Source organism: Berghia stephanieae, chromosome 1, assembly GCF_034508935.2.
Source record: "Berghia stephanieae isolate SIO BIC M18660-M18661 chromosome 1, UCSD_Bste_1.3, whole genome shotgun sequence".
NCBI lineage: Eukaryota > Metazoa > Mollusca > Gastropoda > Nudibranchia > Aeolidiidae > Berghia > Berghia stephanieae.
The window spans coordinates 5,784,797-5,807,296 of record NC_088360.1 but is presented as its reverse complement, the minus strand read 5'-3'; the positions used below and the strand labels follow the sequence as shown (position 1 = coordinate 5,807,296).

General features: G+C 34.2%; 2 protein-coding genes and 1 non-coding gene across 3 annotated transcripts in view; 1 reads left to right on the top strand and 2 right to left on the bottom strand.

Annotated features, from left to right (window-relative positions):
- Positions 1–22,500, bottom strand: part of LOC144966627 (perilipin-3-like) — a 60,247-nt gene that overhangs the window by 27,394 nt on the left and 10,353 nt on the right. The gene's annotated exons all lie outside the window — the stretch shown is intronic.
- On the top strand, positions 810–881 carry Trnaw-cca (transfer RNA tryptophan (anticodon CCA)). The gene has a single exon. It is a non-coding gene; the product is annotated as a tRNA-Trp (tRNA).
- LOC144966576 (putative ATP-dependent RNA helicase DDX52) lies at positions 3,995–22,457 on the bottom strand. The gene is made up of 15 exons (XM_078903259.1): positions 22,289–22,457; positions 19,407–19,580; positions 17,565–17,741; positions 16,262–16,447; positions 15,311–15,454; positions 14,634–14,721; positions 14,364–14,436; positions 13,186–13,255; positions 12,473–12,606; positions 11,869–11,959; positions 10,856–11,129; positions 7,373–7,448; positions 6,560–6,631; positions 4,837–5,274; positions 3,995–4,193 (listed from the first exon to the last, which is right to left on the bottom strand). The coding sequence occupies exons 1-15, from the start codon at positions 22,373–22,375 to the stop codon at positions 4,139–4,141; spliced, it is 2,139 nt and encodes a 712-aa protein (XP_078759385.1). The 5' UTR covers positions 22,376–22,457; the 3' UTR covers positions 3,995–4,138.

Sequence of the window (22,500 nt, the reverse complement as noted above, 5' to 3'; positions counted from 1 at the left end):
AATATCTTTTTTCACATTTTAAAGAATCACTTTTGGTTAGTTATCCTATACATACAGAATTATTTACATTATTCTTATTATTATTTGTCCGCTATGTTTATGTTTGATTGATTGGTTTTCTGTTGTTTTATTTTTATTGTTAGTTTTGTTTTGTTTTGTTTTTCCTCGTCTTCGTCGTTCACTCCTCATAATATTATTATTGTCTTCATGTTTGGATGTCCAGTTGGAGAAGCAACACCGTTGTCTCCTTCAGCTCTGTCAGGAGCCCATCCTCTCTTGCTGCTGCATACTTTGGGCAGATCTGTAGTATAGATAGTATGCGCTTGGCAAAGAAGCTCATAACATTGCCATCCGGAAGTATAACGGACCAACACACAAAACTGTGTGTATCCATGTACATTTATAGTCTGGTTGATACAGTTCAGTGAGCATTACTCATAAACGCGGATGGCAAAAAACAATAACAAAGACCTGAGTGACGTCATCTTCGAACTATCTATATTATAATGGGCGTCTTCTCCTCCTTTACCACAATCACACATGGCTGTTTCTCCTATTTTGAAAATGTTTGTGTTTTTGTCTTTCGTTTCTTTTGCCTTTTGTTGCTTTTTTTCCCCTGTTTTTATTTACAATTGTTGCTTCCTCGAAAATCAGACCGAATATTTAAAGAATGGATATCTACCTCAAAACGGTAAGCGAGTTTGGATACCGATGCTAATACAATATTCGTGTTCTTACCAAGGTTCAAATCATAATATTCTATCAATAAAATCCATTTTATGATATTCGCAATATTATGTCGGTATGTCGGCCCTGTGGCGCAATGGTAGCACGTCTGACTCCAGATTAGAAGGTTGCGTGTTTAAATCACGTCGGGGTCACATTTTTTTTCTTAAAATTATTATTAATACAGTAATTTTCTCTCATTTAGAATTTTAAGAACAATAAATTCTATTTAGGTCAGTTATCCCACGTGGAGTCAATAACGAAAACATTGTTTTCTTTCCTTGCTTATTTTCATTTTTTTCTTTCTTTCGTTTTTGTTTCTTTACTAGATGTTATCATTGGCATTTTTTCGGGGTTTTATTTCTTTCTTTCTCTCTCTTTTAAATATCTTGTTTGCTTGACTTATTAAATAATAAATATTTGTATGATTTCTTGTTGCATTTTTATTTAGCTTTTGTTTCTGTTTGTTTAACATTGGTAGCGCATTTGACTCCAGATCAAAATGTTGCGTGTTCATATCACAGCAGGGTCATAATTTATTTTTTTAAATTCATTTCTTTTTACTTACATTTTAAACAATCATTCTTGGTCAGTTATCCCATACCAAATGATTTAATGTTTGGTGTTTTTTTCTCAATTTGCTGTTTATGTTTGATTGTTTTTTCTTTTTGGTTTCGTTTCATTTTGTTGCTGTTTTGTTTTGTTTTTTGTTATTTTTTTTTTTGGGGGGGGGGGGGGGGGGGGTTCCCTTTTGTTTGATTTTTCTTTTTTTCTATTGTTGCTGTCTTTATTTGATTTGTTGAAAAAATATATTCTTGTACGAGTTATATTGGCAATTGCCTAAAATAAACGTTTTTGAACTTTGAACTTTATTCTACTTTTAGTTACGTTCGGTCTTTCCTTGGAAATCAGATCAAGTATTTATAGAAACGGTAAGCGAGTTTGGACTCCGATATTTATCTTCATGTTCTTATCAGGATTCAAATCATATTCTATGAATAAAATCTTATGATATTTGCCATCAGTCGGCCCTGTGGCACAATGGTAGCGAATCTTATTCCAGATCAGAAGGTTGAGTGTTCAAATCAGTAAAAAAAAATATTCTTGTCTTTCTTTCTTTCTTTTTTTGTTTAGTTCTTGTTTTTATTTATTTATTTATTTTTAAGAATTAAATATATATTCGCTTTTTTTCTCTTCTCTACATTATTTCTTTGTTTCCCACTAAAGATCAAATTAAATTGTGTGTTTAAAAAGCAACTCAAGTAAGTAAGTAGTAAGTCTCGCAATCTGAATGACGCTTGCTGAGAATTGTGAGACTCAGCCACAGTGTTCTAAAATTCGAGGGGTATTGCTGCTCTCTCTATCCATGTTGTTGTTTCTATTGGTCACGGTCCTGGGTCAGAGTTTTGAGGCTGCCAAGATCCTGTTGTGACTTTAGTACTGAGGGCACTGCTGTTTTTCTTAGTTCTTCAGGGATTAATTCGGCATCATCTGATTTTAGAAATTTCTGATATGCAACCACTCGCCCTCAAAACGGTATTATGTCGGGATTATTAAGATGCTGAAAATTGAACTTATAACCAGAAATATCAGACTTGGGTTGAGTTTAGATGTTTTATTGAGGAGAATAAATATGATTTTTCATGGAACCAATACCGATTATTCATATTTTTGACCAATTTAGCATTAATTTTGGGTTTTTTAAATCTGGTTCATCCCGACATAATATTTGTTACGATGGGTCACATATGTAGAGAGATCCTGGTTCAGGGTAGTTACTATTGATGTTGGTGCTCTCCCTACATATTTGTTGCAGCAACTCGAGTAGGGCTTTATCAGAGAGGAAAATGAGTGAAGACATGTTTTTGTTTTTTATGTTTTTTTTAAGCGCTTGCGACAAATTATATCACTGCCAGTAAAAATAAAAAGTAAGAAAATGGGATAGTCAAAAGATTATAGATCTTCAAGTAAAAGCACCCAGGAATAGGTAAAACTAAAAGGAATGGTTCCAATACAGAACAGAAGTAGATTCCAAAAGGCAAGCGTACTAGTTGGAGATGGCTTAAACATTTCATCCAGACACAAGAACAGGATCCCACAAAGATTAATTAATATTCAAAACAAAAACTATAACAGAACAAAACAGGGGTTCACAATACTACTAAAACCTCCACCGATGCATTATCATCACCACCACTACTACAATCAAGGTTTTAGAGTTTTACATCATTTGAAATAAAGGGACTTGTTCTCCGTGAAAAAAAATTAGGAAAATTTGAAAGACCACCTCTTTTTTTTTTCTTTAAAGCCCCATTTTTACTGTACGAACATCTATTTTTAGAGCAATTGAGATGATTATCATTGTCTGTTTGTTGCTTTAGGTCTCTTCCAACACAATTGAGGTTATATGAGAGACCGCTGAAACAAAAAAACAAGCAATCTAACAAAAATAGTACAAATGTAAATCAAAATCATAACCCAAAGATATCATAAGCTAAATTATAAATAACCAAGAACAAACAGGCAGAAGATTTACAGAAAAAAAAATATTGATACGCTAGCAAACTTTTGGAAAGTGGGAAACTGTACCTATTTGTTCCATCACACATCAACTCTCTCACTGTCAGTACATTTAATTAGAGAAAAGTCATTTTTAAATTGGAAGGAATTCCTCCAATGACTAAAAAATGGCGAATTTCCCCATATTTGAGGGAAATCATCAGCACTGATCTGGTAGAAAGTACTTTGTGATAGAACAGCATCCTGTACAAAGGGTTGCAAGCAACTGCTACTGCCTGTTTAAAGATACAAAAACTCCTGTTATATGAGCCTTAAGGCTCTGAAAGGCTAACTCAGAGTAAAAAGTCCAATAAAATCAAAGTGCATAATTACAATAGATTGTTACCCCCAAAATTAACCTTTCCCAAAAACATTTCCACCAGATTGAAATTTGTTCCATCAGCCAGAAGACAAAGATCATTTCCTCGGGCACCAGTTTCATATCACGTCAGATTTTTTTCCCCAGGCTTCTCTGTCACCAAGTGGTGAATGTGTATTGACAAATGGAATGAAATTTGTGAGTCTGATTAACACATCAGAAAACAATATCAACTCCAATTCCATAGGCCTAAAGACACTGAAAGACCAGTTGGAGATTCGTTGATAATCAAACCAAAAAAAAAAAAAAAAAAAGAAAAAGAAAAAATAAAGATTAATCATGTGAAATCTGAAAACCTTTAAGAAATCAATTAACTTTTAAAGGGAATAATGAAGTCACAATTTATATTTATTTCAATCACAAAGCCGATTACACTACCCTTTCATGATAGCATGCTCTCTTTAACACTCATAGCGTCAACAATCTTTCCTACAACTTTTAACAAAATTCTTTTCACTCCATTTCATGTTAATATCAGTTTTTCTTGCGTCTCTTGGCTTGAGGCTTGGAATCAGCATCCATCAATTTTCTGTGTGGAGAAAAAAAAATTGGATGATGAGAAAAATGTGGCATCAATGTCTGAGAAATGCAGTCATTTCTTGTAAAAAAAAAAACAAGTGTTGTTGACTATGATAAGTAATTAAATGGGTGTCAATGATCACAAAATTCTAGCCCCAGTGTTATGCCCTTTGGCCAGGTATTTCACTTCATGGAAGTCCCAAGTTTGAGAGCTGAAAGTGACACATTTTAATAGATCGACATTTGAAGAACGAGTTTTCTGATCAAAAATTTTTAATTGTATTTTTTTTAAATAAGGCGTGATAGTGGACAAAGTGCAAGGATAAAAAACAAGATTAAAATTTGAAAGATCAACAATCCAAAATCAAATATAGACTTACATATCAACTTGTATCAAACAGTTCAGGTAAAAATACATTCTTATATTTGATATAGATACTTATCAAAATCTAAGGAATTGCACTTTTGATATCAATTTCAAATTGCAACACATTTGACAAGGTACCATTTTACACATGAGTATGGTGAGAAAATGTAAGCAGAATTTGAACTTTTGAACAAAAACTGGAGTGCGATTCCACTGAACTACAGAATGATATTTTTTTTTAAATAAATAAATAAATAACACTGTCTTATTCAAAAACATGTCTCACCGCTTTCCCTTTAGTCGACCCTTGGGGTCTATTGTCTTCCCATTCATCTGTTTTTTCTTATCAATTTGTTTTCTCTTCTCATGTTTAGTAGAAGAGATCTGTTTTCCTTTCAGTTGTTTATTAGAATCTGTCAACTTTCCGCTCAGTTCCTTCTTTTTTCCACTCAACTGATTTTTAGAACCAATCTGCTTTCCTTTAATGCTCTTCTTGGAATCAAATGTGTTATTTTTCAATTTCCCATCCTTTGTCTTTTGTTTCAATTTTCCTTTGGAATCCATCTGCTTTTTCTTAGCTTTTTCAGTGGGTTCGACCTTCTTCTTCTTCTTTATGAGACGGTCTCGTGGATCAGTGGTCTTTCGTTTCAGGCGACTGTAGTCCCTGGGATCCATCGTCAAGATTTTCTCTCTCTCAGGCATATATCGTTTGTGTATCCGTTTTCTGAAAACGAACGATAAGATTAGACAGATGACTTGATAACCTAAAATAATAATTCCCAAAGTAAACTTGAGACCCCATCATATCATCTGATACAATATCAGGGTGGAAGAAGTTAAAAATAACATGGCATTATTGAAAAATATAGAAATGATATTTTTCTCAATTAAAATAATCCAAAAAACCTCAAGTTTGTAACTATCTGTCCCAAGCTGTCCCCTGTCTACACAGCAGCGATTGGGTGGCTGGATTTGGTAGATTGGATGGAAAGTACTTTGCATTATACCAGTGTCCCCTCCAATTTGGCAGTGAGTTTTTCTTTTCTTAGTGCAGGTTTCTTTTTATTTACAGACTATGAGGAGATCAACTCTGGCTTTACATGCTTCATGGCTTTTGAAGAACAAAGACGTTGAAATCCTTATAATTTTTTGACTTTCAGCATCTGGTTCGCACGACATACATAATACCAGATTGAGGCAATGGATCACATTTGAGAATTTGAAACCTGAAGCTGAAACCCGAGGTCAAAATGAAAAGAATTTATCAGAGTAAATACACTGAGACAATAAGACATGGGCTTCATAACCAAAAAGTCAATAAAACCAAGCCCCAAAAGATACCAGAAAAAGACTGTGGATTGCAACTTTTAAAACCCATTAATCTTATCACTCAAACTCAAAGAGAATAGAAAGTTTATATCAACAAGAAAAAAAAGTCTTAGACTAAATTATCAATACCACTGTAAACTGTCAAAGTAGTTAAATACAGATCATATAAACAGCAGATTGTCATTTCAATAATTGATTTTTCAATGGATTCAATACGTTTTTATCATTGTATTTTTAACCAATACATTACCCTATTTTCTCATCGAATACCCAATTGCCTAAAATATAATAATAGTTTAAATCAACATTATCATCATCACAATGAATGGATATGAAAGACTTTTCTTGATTTAGGAATTCCAATGGCTCATTTGGTAAGTATTCACTCTCAAACAAAGGGACTGGTGTCGATCCTCTATGCAGTCCAGATTTTTTCTGACCCACCTGTTCCTCCAGCAATGATCAATCAGGTAACTAGTTAAAAAGTTAGAATTGTCGGAGAATATTTAGCAATAGACAATTGTCTTATACAGAGGGTAGCAAGCGATTGTAATTGTCCATTTAATGCTACAGAAACCAGGATTAATTCTGACCCCATGGGTCTTATGACTGTGCAGTTCTAATTTTTTCTTAATCTTAAAATATCAGGAGTCAAACCAGACCATCAAAAGGTTGCTTACTTGTTGGGACTTATGCCTTTTATCATGTATTCGGACACGTGACAGCCTGCTTGACGTACGACTGTGGCAATTCTGAAAGTCAAATACATAATAATAATGAGTTCATTTATAATTGAAAATAAGCAAAATCATATATAAAATCAGAGCTCATATCCCATGATTAAGATTATGTACAGTATTGAAAAAAAAGAGACGTTGATGTCAGTGGTCAAATAAGTCATCTAACCAGACCCAATCTTGTACAATTAACAAACTTTTATAAAATATGCTCACCTCACGCATTCAAAACGGACTTAAATCTTATTGGAAAAAAAAATTAATAAAATATCTAAATATTTAAAGTGAATCACTCATGTTTTTGATTGAGAATTTTAGAGTTCAGATATTGAAGGGTTTTATTGTCACGTGCCTCGTACTCGTAAGAAAATAAGACTGGCACGCAATCGACAGGACAGTTAGATAGATATACATTGTTCATCATTGTCCACATCATTCTTGGTAAAAAAAATGCTAGGAGAAAAAGTATTAAATAAAGAGCAAAAGCAGATCCCAGAAGCCATTCACTCCTGTCCCTGCATGACACCACTGTATTGACAGAAACAGAAACATCACCACAAGATCCTACATAAGGTATAGAAATTGTCTTCAACATAATACATATTAAGCCGCAGTCACAAAGAGATGAATAAAAAGAAAAAACCTTTGATTTCGACTACAAAAACAATTCATCACACTCCAGAATAAAATATATGGAAGCTACATGATGGCAGATTGAGTTATGATCTCCAGAGTCCTAACAATATGCGTACTTACCTTCTTAAGAGGACTTTGTCTATTTGTGTAAAAAATGTCACTGCCTTTCCCTGTCTACCAGCTCTTCCTGTTCGACCTAAGAAATAGAGGGGAAAAGAAACAATGCTATAATTACAACATGTACATTTATTTCAAACTACTGAAAATGTGTGGAATTCACTGTGTGGAATCTTTAATTTTTACCTGATGTGGACTAATCTTAATATTGGAACTTTTAACTTAAGATCTATTAAAAGTAACATTCGAAAGGAACAACTGTGTCAAGATTTAGAAAGTTATAAAATCGATGTGTTGTGTTTACAAGAGACGAAGATCCAAGATGGCGTCGACCAAACAATAAATGGTCACAGACTGCTGTGCTTTGCTTCCAGTTCACCTCACTATGGATGTGGATTTCTCATAAATAAAAACTGCAGGGATTTGACTAGTGATGAATGGAATGTTTCGGACAGAATATGTGTTCTTGAGCTTAAGTGTAAGATCAATTCAAGGAACCAGAATAACGATAATAAAGACGATCACGGTAAGAAGACGTTCACTATCTCAATCGTAAATGTTTACGCACCAACAAGTCAACGCGCAAAACAATACCCAGAGGAAACTGATAAATTTTACAAAGACCTAGACGATACACTGAACAAAATAGGAAACAAATCAATATTAATAATTGCTGGAGATTTTAATGCCAAAGTAGGAAAACGTCTCGACAGTGACACACTATGTTTAGGATCATACTCAAAAGGAAAACGTAACGATAACGGAGAAAAATTAGTCCAGTTCTGTGAACAGAGAAAACTTTTCATAACAAACAGTGCTTTCAACCACCCATCAAGACACCAGACAACATGGGTAGGACAAAGGAAAGACCAAACCCAAGACAAAATGATAACAATACACAACCAAATAGACTATATCATATGTCGACACCGCCATAAACACTACTCAACCAACTCGCGATCATACGGTGGTACACTGCTAACATCCGATCACAAACTTGTAAAAACGAATTTCAACATAAATGTGTACAGACAACGAAGACAGAAAGGTAAAACGGCAGTCAAAATAAACACGGCAAAAATAGTAAATGAGCGAGAATGTCGCATTCATTACCAATATGAACTTAACTCAAGTCTATTTAAAATAAAGCAAAACAGCAATCCAAACAATGAATGGAAAGAGACGCAAGCGGCAATGAAATATGCGGGGGAAGAAAGTGCAGGCTCTATTAATACAACTAAGAACAAACCAAATCGAACGCCTAACATCGCTATTAACGATCTATCGCGGCAACAAAAAGAACTTAGGATCAGGATACAAAACACGAAAGACTCGGAAGAAATAATAAACCTGAAAACGGAACGAAACAAAATACTGCATTCAATTCGATCACTTACAATAAAACACAGAAACGAGGAATTAGACAAAAAAGTGGAAGACATAGAAAAGTCCAAAAATAACGCATCGTCTATGTTCAAAGCGACGAAATCTCTGAACCGAAAACCATTCGAGAACCCAAAACTACAGGATAAATTTGGCAAACAGACAACAAATCCCAACGATATCCTTGACATTGTAACTGACCACTTCCAGCAGAAATTTCACAAACAAGTCTCACAAATATCGCCCTTCTCAGGAAACCCTAGAGACCTAAACAACCGCATCACAACAACTGAAGTTAGAAATAGCATAAAGTGCCTAAACAATAACAGATCCCCAGGCGAAGATGAAATTCCCGCTGAATTGCTGAAATGCGGTACACTCTCCCTGGATCTGAGCATTGCAAACATAATGAACAAAACATTCTCAACACACAAAGACTGGGACATAAACAGCGGTGTCCTAATTACAATACAAAAACCAGGAAAAACGAAAGGACCCGTAAACAACCTGCGCCCAATAACATTACTGAATACCATAAGAAAAACACTGTCAACTATTGTCCTCAACAGAATTAGACCGAAAATAGAAAAATACCTATCACATAGCCAAAGCGGGTTTCGCCAAGACCGAAGCACATCGGACGTTGTATGGACACATAAATGGTTGGCAGCAAAGGCACTCAAAGAAAACATATCCATAACAATAACCGGAATCGATATGTCCGCAGCCTTTGATACGATCGACAGAGGAAAACTTTTGGAGATATTAACAGAAATAGTAGACGAAGACGAGCTCCGAATAATCCGATTTCTCCTCAGCAACACAAAGATACAACCAAGGATATACGGGGCCACAAACCAGACGCAGTTCGAAAGTAACATCGGGACCCCCCAAGGAGATAGTCTGAGCCCGATTCTGTTCACAATATACTTAGAACACGCTCTGAAAGAAGTTCGAAAAGTCATTCCAAAACCAACGACTCATATTGAGAATGCAATCCCTAGAGAAATCGCCTACGCAGATGATGTCGATTTTATTGGATCAACACCAGCAAATATAGACATCATACAAAATACCCTCATGAAATATAACCTCCAAGTCAATGCCAATAAAACCGAATTTACAACAATATCGAGGAACAAAGAGGAATGGAAAAGAACAAAGAAAGTCGGCTCACTAATTGGAGACACCGAGGATGTACAAAGAAGAAAACAGCTATCAAACGCCGCACTTAGTAAACTCACCAATGTATGGATTAGAGGTGACAAAATAAAGAGAAAAACCAAACTGAAACTGTACCATGCTCTTGTAAAACCGGTACTTCTGTATAACTGCGGCACTTGGGCGTTGACAAAATCCGAAGAAGAACATCTGGATGCCTTCCATCGCACACAGCTAAGAAGGGTACTGGACATCAAATACCCCAAAAAGATCTCAAATGAATCACTCTATAAGATCACAAAAGAAAGACCAATCTCCCTTGACATTTTACAACAACGATGGCAACTTTTCGGTCACATACTACGCAGGGACAAAAACATACCAGCAAACCAAGCCATGTCGGGATACTTCCAAAAACACGGGAACCTTTTCAGAGGAAGACCGATCACAACACTCCCTGTGATCCTAAACAAAAACCTCACAACACTTGGACAAAGCATTAGTCTCATAACGGCAGGGGACCTTGAAAATCTGAGAACCCTAGCAGAGGACCGGCAATATTGGAGACACCTCACACAGGAAATACTGGAAACAGCCAAGGCGACCCGATCTTTCGGTCGAGACGCGAAAGGCATCTAAGTCAAGTAAGTCAAGTCACTGAAAATGTTCTTCCAAAATGACATTTCCTCAATTTATTCTTGGAGAGCAAATAGTCACATCACGTCATGAAATCTCATATTATAAATTTTCTCATGAAAATCATAATGATGATGATGTTAATATGATGATGACGAATATGAAGAAGACAATAATAATAATAATAATAATAATAATAATTCACAATTAAAAAAATATTAATATAACAATAAACAAGCTAATCCAAAAATAACTAAAATATTAATATTGATGTTTTTTATAAAAAAATAAAAATGAATCACATACCAACTCTATGAATATAACTGATTGCACTGGTAGGGAAATCATAATTGACGACCATGTTGACACCTTTGAAGTCAATGCCCCGACTCATCAGCTCTGTACAGATAAGAATCCAAGTGTGTCCTAATCTGAAACTTTTGATGACTTCATCCCGCTCCTCCAGTGAGCGATCAGAGTGCATGACATCTATGTTAAGGTTGTCGTATTTCAACTCTGTGTAGAGGTGCTGAGCTCTCTCTTTGGACTGGACAAACACAAGAACTGGTGGAGATATACCCTGAATAGGAATCACACACAAAGATAAAGCATAAAATAGGGGTGGAATGCACATCGTATTAAAAAATACTGACAATGTGGCTAACATGAGTGATGCTCATGACACAAAGAAAAATTGAAAACTTTTAGATGAATTAGTTTGCAAATAAGAAAAAAAAAGAGAGAGTAAAACATTGAGAAAATGTCGTTTTAGTTTAAATTTCTAAAACAAGTTGTGACATCCAATTTCACAAAAATAGATATATTAGAGTTAACATCTATAGCATATTTTGACTCTAAATTTCTAAAGACTTGCCAATACTTGACACTGCAATGATCATTAATAGTCTCACTATAGAAAAGATCTGAAATGTTTTCAGAATCTTCGAAGGAAACACATATAATGCAATATAAAAAGCCAAAGTACATCCTAAAAACAAAGATTACATCTGTTTTACATTATGTTCTGAAAAATTAAATAAAAAATAAAGCATTATGACTGATGAAAGAAACGACAAATGATCTCACAGCAATAATTTACTAAAAAAAACAAAAATAAAGATCATATATAATACTTGTCAGTGATCAGCTTTGACTCAATGAGTGGTGCCAGTTGCAATTTCATGTTTATACAAGACAAGACTTAAGTGTGACATGGATCTAGTCCTCACATGATTAGTGAATACTGCCTGACAATCACCAGGAGAATGATTAATTATTCTTCAGTTTATTGTCTCAAAATTAATTGATGAAATAAATACCTCTCTAACGAGATTTCTAAATGCCAACAATTTTCCAGCTTCATCGCCAGTGTAAACCAGCTTTTGTTCTACAGAGCTTGTTGCTGTATTCCTGGTGGAGAAAAAAAAGAGAAAAATACATATTAAGAAACAATAGAACATGATAACCATAGATTATTGAATAAAAAATCTACAAAAATAAATAAAATATAATAATAATAAGGGGGAAGGGGGGGGGGGGGGGTTTAAAATGAAGAGTTTAGGAATTGTTTAAAATAAAAATTATTACCGGCAAAAATAATCTCTTTATTCAATTAATTTGACAAATACCAGATTCCTTATTGTTTGATAATAAATATTTGTAATTGTAATAAAACAATTTTTTATTTTTTATATAAAAAATCTAACAATTTTCACATAGTTTTGGCAGTCACAGTTGTGGATGAAATCAGAATTGTAAACAATGCACATATTGTATCAAAGTATAAAAATTTACAACTTTTTAAAATTGTGAATTCCTGCCAATTATCATTGATTATGATAAAGTAGTAAATGAAATAAGGAAATAGTTCCAATCAGCACAAAAGTTAAAGACATTACCACAATGAAATAGACCAAGTAATACCTTTGACCAACATCCACCTGGACAACATTGTCCAAGTTTAGTTTACACCACTCGTCTACGTCTTGGGCAAATGTGGCACTGAACATCCCACGGTGGAGTTTGGATGAACTGCACGCAGTGTAGATGGCTCCCAGCTTTAGAAAAGTAAGAGGATTTATATATTATGATAATAATAATAATAATAATAATAATAATAATAATAATAATCATAATAATAATAATCATCATCATCGATAATGATTACTGGAACACATTAATGGCCTCTTGAGTGACAATAGTCTACATACTGAAAAGCGTACATAAAAAGCAATATTCTCTTAATCTACAACAGGAGGGATGAAAACAACAATCAACAGGCAAATGTTTAAAATCATACATAGATTGAGAAAGAAAGAAAAAAGTGTGTTGTTGGCATACAATTGACAGGCAGGTAATCGCCTTTCTCTAATAAGTAAGATGGCCCATTGATCCAAGGGGGATAAGTATGTTTCTTACCTGAGTATGAAAGAAGGATGCCACATTCATAGAAAATCAAGAATTTCCTATGATTTATTAAGGTGATTCGTTTGATTTTGTTGGCATCATTCTTGTCTGTAAAGTTTAAAGGATTAGTTGAAAAAATTTTAATCAACTACAAGTAGAAATTATAAATTCTCAAAACCAATTCGTTAACTTTGAGAGATGAAAGGCAAAACATTTTGAATTATCATTACCTGATCACGAAAGCCTCTTGTCCCTGCCTCAAATAATTTGTCTGACTCGTCCACAATAAGCCACTCAACACTGGAATAGATACAACAATAGTGTTAATTTAATGGAAGGGAGGGGGAGGGGGGGGGGGGGTGTCTTTCCAAAATACCAGAAAACAGAATATTTTTCATACCAGTGCTTAATCATTATAACTCAATATAAGCGTGTATAAGCGTGAATGAGTATTTGGTAGTGACAGACATTGTGAGGAAGCAAGTGGATAAAAAGGCACCTTATTTGCAACTTGTACTGTATGAAATGGAAATTTGGTTTATATTTTGGCCAGCTGGATAATGTAGGAAACCTAGTAAAGTGAATTGAATGTAATGCAGGGCTACCAAGTTCAGAAATTGTTTGTTTGTTAGTTGCTTTAGGTCTCTTCCAACACAATTGAGGTTATATGAGAGACCGCTGAAACAAAAAAACAAGCAATCTAACAAAAATAGTACAAATGTAAATCAAAATCATAACCTAAAGATATCATAAGCTAAATTATAAATAACCAAGAACAAACAGGCAGAAGATTTACAGAGAAAAAAAATATCCCCTGTCAAAAATACAATCACAAACCAAAGAAGCAGGATAGGCTAGTAAAGAGAAATCAAAATTAAAAAGGACATCACAATAATACTACCATGGATGTAGTTTAAAAATCCCGCTCATGACCTCAGTATTGCAGGCATCATAAAATAATACTCGGTCATGACCTCTAAATAAATTATTTGACATCACCTACATACACTTGAAGGGACTAATCAGACTACAAAATGTGTTTAATGACATAGAGGATGATATCACAGTCATATTCTCCTAATAATGATAACTATCAACAACTGGGTGGAAATGCCGGACATGAGGCAGTGATGCAGGAGAGTAGGACAGTAGTCCCAAAAATGCGGGACTGTCCCAAATGATGTGGGACACTTGGCAGCCCTGGTAATGATAGCACTGAAAAGCTTTATTTAATAGGTATGGTGGTTAAAAAATATTCTTTCAGTCTTACCCAACTTTAATTTGATATAGCAGGTAGTGATGTGTGTCTGTTTGTGGTTTGGAAAAATAAAGGAAATCATTGGGTAAGTTGGTTTGTCAAGAATGTGACTGAACTGTAGAAAAACAAAGAACCATTTCATACACTTACTGTTCAACTGATATAGCAGGGGGAGTTGACTGTAGCATGTAGATTAAACGGTTTGGTGTGGTGATCAGGATATCTAGGGATGGAAAATCATTTTTAAAAATTAATTTTAAAAACCTTTTACATATCTGACAATATTATTCACAAAAATGTCAATCACAATACTGCGTTTGACCAGTTATTAAAGAAGCAATTTTTAAGCATTTTTAGATGCAAATTTATAAAATAATAGGTCAAGCTAAACAAATAATATTGCAAAGGAAATCAATTTACCAAATTTCTTTTTGGCCTCTTTCTCGTCTTGAATGTACCTAGAGCGGAGACCAAAGCCTTTTGATAGCTTTGTACATTCCCTCAAAATCTGGTTAAAAGTTAAATACAAAATAAGCAAATGATTAGAACAGTAAATCAGACATACCTGGTTTTCAACACGAAAATATCATAATACACAGGAAACCTCTTGAAAATTAGAGATAAATTCAGGAAGAGAATTGAAAGAAAAAAAAAAGATCAGAAAGAGAAAAAGAAAGAAAAGTACACTTGATTAATAAGTGAATTGATCTGCGTCTAAAAAAGACGTATGTGGCTCTTATTGCAAGTAATATACGGTCTTTTTCTTAGACGGCAGAGATACCTCTCAATCAATATTCTTGTCAAAAGTATTTCAATATCAGGAAGAATCTCTTTGTGACCTAAACTCAAACACATACAGTCTATTTATGTGAACCAACACATTACAATAGCACTGCTTCTCGTTTAGCAGCTATGACAGTGAAGGCTTTCAGATGGATTGGTCCTTGATCATCTCAATAAACTGATATTCTTTATCTTAATTTGATACATTGGATCAAAACATGGAGAGAGAGAAAAAAAACAACAACAAACATAACATAAAATTATACCGGTACTAAATCTAAAGAGATAATATGGATATATATGTAAACATTTACTTGTTGTGCAAGTTCCCTAGTCGGTGCTAGAATACATGCTCTAAACCCTTCATCACTTGGTTTCTCGAGATGATGCAAAATTGGAATAATGAATGCAGCTGTCTTGCCTGATCCTGTTGGGGCACAAGCCATGACATCTCGACCCTGAATAAAATAAAAATTAAAAAATAAGAAAAGTATTTAATAAGGATACATTTTTGAAAATGTCACATCAGTTGCGTAGAGTCCATTAGAAAGAATATGGTGAGAACTTTTTACCTTTACGGATAACGTAGAAAAACCTACAGTGGACTAGAAAGATTTAATGTAATCTAGAAAACTCGAATGTATCAGATCTTGTGTGTTCTAGTAAAGTGGTTGTCAAACTTTTTGGAAATCGAACACACTTTCAATTTTACTTTAAAGCTTGTACACCCCAGTTGTTACAATACTCTAAAATTACATCAATCTTAATGGGGAAATAACACGTCGGATAATAAATATGTCATCAAATCCAATCATGGTGTATCCATGACAAATATGTAAAATTGCTTTTGTAGAGTGGCTAAATGGCTTTATATCAGTATGTTGTACACCCCAGGATACCTTACCAGTGGTAGACCCTTTTTAAAAATGGGTACACCCTGGGGTGTACAATACATGGCTCTAGAACGTTCTACTATACTGTATTAAGTTTAAATTACTGTAGTGTAGGTGAGCAGGGGTGAGGAGGATTGGGTCTTAAGTGATAACAGTTTGCAAGAGTGAATTTCTAGATGGTGATTATTATTTATGATCTTAAACTGTCATTGTGCTCAAACAATGGTTGATATTCATTAAAGTGTGTATTTATTGGACTACTGTGTGGTGATTTTAATCTGTTCAATCTTCTTTAAAGTTTATGGAATGGGAGAAGATTAAAAGGAAATTAACTCTCCAGCACATCAAACACATTACATATACATCACTCACTTGCAACATTGCAGGAATAATTTGACGTTGAACTGGTGTTGGCTCATCATAACCTTCCTCGCTAACATTGTGTAGTATTTCTTCCCTCATACCAAAGTCTGAATGGAGTTGTGAAAAAGCCTTAAGAGGGGCTGGCATATCTGTTCCGTGTACTTTGATGAAGTATTTCTTTCTCAGTAAACGATTCTGGAAAATCAATAATCACAAATATATATTATATATATTCAAATAATATTGATATATTAAGTTGTATTTATGAATGGTGGTTTTAAATCGGGTTCAAAAAGTTAGAATAGTAGTAATTAAGGAAATTATTAAATTAAAATTAATTACACATCTTGGCAGCAGGACATAATTTTAGGCTTGAATTGTGCTCATCTTAACCTCCTGCTAACAGGTATATTTCTCCTTACCAAAGTCTGAATGAGTGGCAAAAAGCCGAAATGGTGGTATATCTGCTCCGTGACATTTGTGGAAATATTTTTTCAGTAAACGATTATAAATAATATATACAAATATATATATATAATACATAATACAAAAAGTCATGAATGTTAAAATGAATGGTCCTTAATACCATACAGAGATTGACCCAAGACATTAAGAAAATATCTGGGGAATATAAAATATCACAATTGCATTGGCTCTAACAGGTTTTCAAATGATAGATCTCAAATATCACTTTACTTTAAGGATGGGTGGGGGAGAGACATGACAGGAGAGAGGGGAGTATATGTAAGACAACATTGATAATCATGCAAAGACTATTTATTCATCTCTAATTCTACAGTTGTAATGTCACCAACAAGTATTGAGGAAATGCATATTTAATTCTGACCCTTTGATGCATTTATTTTATTCATATCAAACCTGGTAAGAATAATTCATCAACTCCTGTCTGCATCATTAGTAACTGGGCAAAGAGGCTTCTTTCAATAGCATGTAAAATAGGCTAGTTTCATCATTCCTATAACATATTGTATACCTGTTTTCTTAGCCCTGATCAGACAGGTATTGTCTCTATAGTTTATTGCTATTGTGGGATATATTTGAGTGTCAAAAACATTCCATCTAAGAATCATTATGGTGAGACAAATAGAAGATATGAAGTGAGTAGAAAAGTGCCAGAAGACAATAGAGAATAAAATTTTTTTTTTTGTGAAAATAGAAGCAGACTTGATTTGTTGAAATTTCCTTATTTTCTTAAATTGTCTCTGACGCATCAATATAATTGTATTCAATCAAAACTTTTACATGAATGTAAAATTTGTCAGGGAAAAAAATGTAAATTCACAATATGTACCTCTTCCTCTGCCATTTGAGCTAATTCTTCTTTAGTTTTAGAAGCCAATTTCTTTTCCTTAGCTTTTCTCCTACTCTTTTGTTTCTTGGTAAGCTTTTTACGACCACCATTAACGATAGGCTTCATTTCAACATCCGAGTCAGACTGTTTTTCAGCCAGAGGCTTTTGCTTTTTGACCTGTGGAAAATAAAAAGATAAACTTAGTTCTCTATTACATTTAAGTAAATATAAACTTCACTTTTAGCTAAAGGCCTCATCCTTACAACAAGCACTCATGGTGTAAATCTAGAATTAAAATCTATTAGAACAAAGTCTATATCGTCTTTGAATGACAACAAAAAGGAATGAAAACATAGACTCCCCATGATTGAATTGAAAATAAAAAACAACACTGGTCACATGCTGAAATGAAAGATTATCTTAAATGCAGAAATCAGTAGAAAATGCCTTGAGTCCTGGAAAAAGGGAAAAAAAATCTGCTGAAACCTTCGTGGATTGAGGATCTGAGAGGAAATAATCATAGAGAAGGACAAAAACTGCAGATTGGCTTGGAAACATGGAAAGGTATCATTGCTGTTTTTTCTTATTATTCAGTACACTGTCACCTCTTATTGTAGAGGGTTTTTTGAGGGGATTTGTTATTAGACAAGCAGATGATTAAACCATTGTGACTGTATGCAGTAAACTAGCAATTCTGAATTTTGCTGGGTGGCTATTTGAGCCACTCTTTTAATTGCAGAGGATTTTTATCTGCAATATGAACCCACATCCTTCCAATCTATTGTTAACTCAACCAGCCCTGATCACGGATTTATCCATGATTTCTGCTACTACACAATAGCCCTGAACATGGATATATCCGTGACATACTATACTGGTCAAACTGCAATTTTCTTGTTATTGTTGATTGGCTAGTTTTCTGGACACAGAGCATAATTTTATTATTCTTGAATGAATGACCAATCTTTTCCATGAGTTTTATAAATAGGTTGTTTCATTCAAACAAGCGTGGCATGGTTAAGCATGCGTCATTTTCAACACACTCTTGCCGTAAGGTTTTCAAGATGGCGAAACATCTGTTTATCACAAGTGTTTCACTTTCACAACCAAGCATCATCCTAATTAATGCTCTTCTCGAATAGTATAGAGTTTCGATATTTTACTACACATAATAACAATAACATTATTATTTTATTTTTACATGTTATATTAAACGGCATGACTTCATGACCATTTTACAATAAGACCCCCATTTCATCTCTTTCCCAGACTTTTTAGTTTTTCTTCATTCTAGAGACACTTTTCAAAATGATCTCATGTTTCTTTTAGTTTTTCCACGTCCGTTTAACACTAGTATTGATTGTTATACCCAAAATATTTGAAGGCGATATCTTGAAAACATTTTTTTAAATGAATGAAATTAGGCTAGAAAGCCCAAGAGCTGAAAGAGTTAATCCCTGGTAGATCATGTTTCTAATCCAACCTTCCTAATAAATAGGATCAGAAGATTAGTCTTTCAGGCCTATTAGACCCCCGTTTCTATAGTGTGAGACAGATAATAACAATTGCTTGCTACCTTTTGACCCGGATGCTAGTCTATCACAGAGTACTTTCCACCAAATCTAACAGATCCAGCTACTGTGGGATGGGAGTAAGGAAAAAAAAAATCAACTTCACCAGAGATCAAACGACCTACTGGAGACTGCTCTACCAACTGAGGTTCTGACCCCTTGTTCAGACTATTAGTATGCATTTTACCACGATCTTGATAAATTATAAACCAGCTCTATCTTAACAACTAAGATATTTGGCGAAGTAAAAACTTTCAAATCTATTGATTACCTCATCCTCCACTGTTCCAACTGCTTCCTCTGAAAATCTCACCGACTTGCCCTTTGTTTCATCTCTTTTCCTCTTCTTGATCTGATTTTTTATTTGGTTCTCCCCATCTGTGTTGGTGTGCTGAAATTTTTTGACAGGCTGCTGCTTTTCATCAACTAGCACGGGCTTCCGAATCTGTAAAAAAATTTGAATTGTAATAGACATATCACAATCACAATATAAAAAGTACATCTTGGCAATAATAATAATAATAATAATAATAATAATAATAATAATATTAATAATAATAATAATAATAATAATAATAATATAATAATAATAATAATAATAATAATAATAATAATAAAATTATGTTGCTTGATTTTAGCATACTAAAACAAAAAAATCATTTTCAAAGTGGATGTTTTTTTAAATTTTAAATACAACGGGGTAAAATTTTCTTTAGCATGGAGAAAAGAGGGCTGGTCACTGGAGGCCAAAATTAAACATACTGCACTGCCTTCAATCTTGATTAAATTTGACAATAGACATAGGTAAATGAATTACCTACCTTTTCTTTTACTATTTCTCAATTTCGAAAATAAATATAAAAGTTTTAAAATGACATAATTTTTGACATAAAAGGTACCAACATTGATTTCTATCACATTAAAAGAAAGCTTGATCTCTGCTCTTTAAAATTATACAAGAACCGTTCAGATACGGTGAAAAATAATGCAACAGTGATGATGTGAAATTGTGTCATTCAAATTTAACCCAAACTAGCGCTTCACTTTTCCAATGGCTAATCGGCATCAGTCTACAGGCTGGAATCAGACTACCTATTCTAAGCTCTGTCCACCTTGTTCAGATTTTACGTAAAACCAACTTTTTCAACGAAAACATTTAAAACGTAAATAATGGAACTTCAGGTTGTCTCTAATCGACAACTGAATTTATATTTATATAAAACCTTATTCCTGAAAGAATGGATGATGGTAAGTGGTTATCATATACTCAGGAGATAATTTCCTGAAAAATTTCATAATGATAATGTCATTAATAATGTGACATCATTGAATCATTAGCTAAATTTCAGAATGAGAACTAATCACATAACTTGTAATAAATAGCTAATGCCAGTGGAACAAATGAGACAAAAGGTTGTATCTCTTTTCATGAGTCATGAACAAAAAGTTTTGAAGAATCAAAACGCTTCAACTTCAACTAGGTACTTTGGTAAACGTCCATTTGGCCCTCCAGCAGGGAGCCGATAAATGGGATAGTGGCTGTGACCCGATTTTTTGGACTTTTGAGTGATGGGTCTCAGAAAAAGTTCCATAGATTTTTTGTTTATGGATGGATTTTAATGATTGATGTCTTATTTTCTTCAGGAGAAATTACTCTATCGTTTGGTGTAGTTTATTTTAAAATCAATGACAATTTAGTATAACTTTTGATTATGGATAAAATAGGGTATAATTTAGCTTTGGATAATTAAAAGATTAGAATTTGGTAAATCAAAATTTCATGCTGGCTCGTTTATTTAACATCTTAACTTTTATATAAAATTAAATTCAGGGGAAAGTTGTATACCGCATCCATGAAATTCGTTCCAGCAAAATCCTTACTCAAATATTAGCGGTCATTTTAGACCAGTTTTGAAATCCAAATGGTGGTTACTACCGGAAATGCAACACTTTTCAGGTCACAAAGTCCGTCAGTAAATAACAAAGGCAAATAGAAGACCATTTTTCAGCCTTTAAACTAACATAACTTTTCTTCTGCTTATCTGATTTTCACAATTTTGGTATCATTAGAATCGTGTTGAAAAGCACTTTAAAATGATATAGGTTTCATTGAGCTCAATCCAATTTGAATTTTTTACCAAAGTACCTACTTCAACTTCAACTGCAAGTGCAAGTAATCAAAATCAAGTTAATCATAATCATAATCAAGTAAGAAGAGTCAAGAGGATCAAAGGAAAGAACAACTAAGAAATTGTTGAGTTTTTAAATTTTATTAGTTAGCGATGAGGTAGGGAGGGAGAGGAACAATGAAAAATGACAAGAGAGAGAGAGAGAGAGAGAGAGAGAGAGAGAGAGAGAGAGAGAGAGAGAGAGAGAGAGACAGAGCTGCCAACCCCATCTGATTAGAATGTGTACAATGGGACCTCAAAATGGGGGAGATTTCATAAAAATGGGTACAATCCTGAAATTGACGGAAACTAACCATTGTGAAAGTAAGAGGAAGGTATACTTTCATAAAGTCACACCACACAAGCTCAATTGCAGCAACAATGATGTTCCCAAGACTATAATCCAATCCTTTCAGAATTCTACCTCCCAGCATGAAGATCATAATTGGTCAAAAAATATATGAATATCCACTTGGTCACCAAGGTTTCTCAATATGCTAGTAATAATATGAATAACAGCATAACAAAAAATCCATACATTGAAAATGGGTACAATCTTGGGGGAAATGCGTACAAGCGTACAATCGCTGAAAATGCGTACAATTCCGCAATTTTTGCGGTAGGTTGGCAGCTCTGGAGAGAGAGAGAGAGAGAGAGAGAGAGAGAGAGAGAGAGAGAGAGAGAGAGAGAGAGAGAGAGAGAGAGAGAGAGAGGAGAGATGTGAAGGAGAGAGAGAGAGAGAAGAGAGAGAGAGAGAGAGAGAGAGGAGAGAGAGAGAGAGAGAGGAGAGAGAGAGAGAGAGAGAGAGAGAGGGAGGGAGAGTGACAGAGAGAAAGAGAAGTAGGGTGAGCGAACATGATAGTGGTGCGTGGTGGTCATTTTTTTATTTCAAATTCACTGTGGTTTCCAGACTCAGACCACGCCACCGCCACCACCAGTCACTCCACAGAAAACACTGCACGACAGTAAGAATTGCAGTACAAACCTTGATTTTTTCGGCATCTGAGGCAAATCTCTTGAAATCAAATTTTGCTACAGAGCTCAGTTTCCAGAAGAATTTATTTCTTTCCATCTTTAGTCTTATGTTTGGGACCACTCAATCAAGATAGAAAATAAAAGTAGAAACATAAACAGGAAATGGCATTGCAAGAAACGATCGGTCACTGTAGTGTTAGTTTTGATTCGCTTTTTTCCTCC

What these genes read in the sequence shown, in the direction of transcription:
- LOC144966576 (XM_078903259.1), bottom strand. Translation starts at nt 22,375, where the DNA reads ATGGAAAGAAATAAATTCTTCTGGAAACTGAGCTCTGTAGCAAAATTT. An exon ending in TTGGAACAGTGGAGGATGAG is followed by an intron (nt 17,742 to 19,406) that starts GTAATCAATAGA and finishes TATTTTCCACAG; the next exon opens with GTCAAAAAGCAAAAGCCTCT. An exon ending in CAGTTATATTCATAGAGTTG is followed by an intron (nt 7,449 to 10,855) that starts GTATGTGATTCA and finishes TCTATTTCTTAG; the next exon opens with GTCGAACAGGAAGAGCTGGT.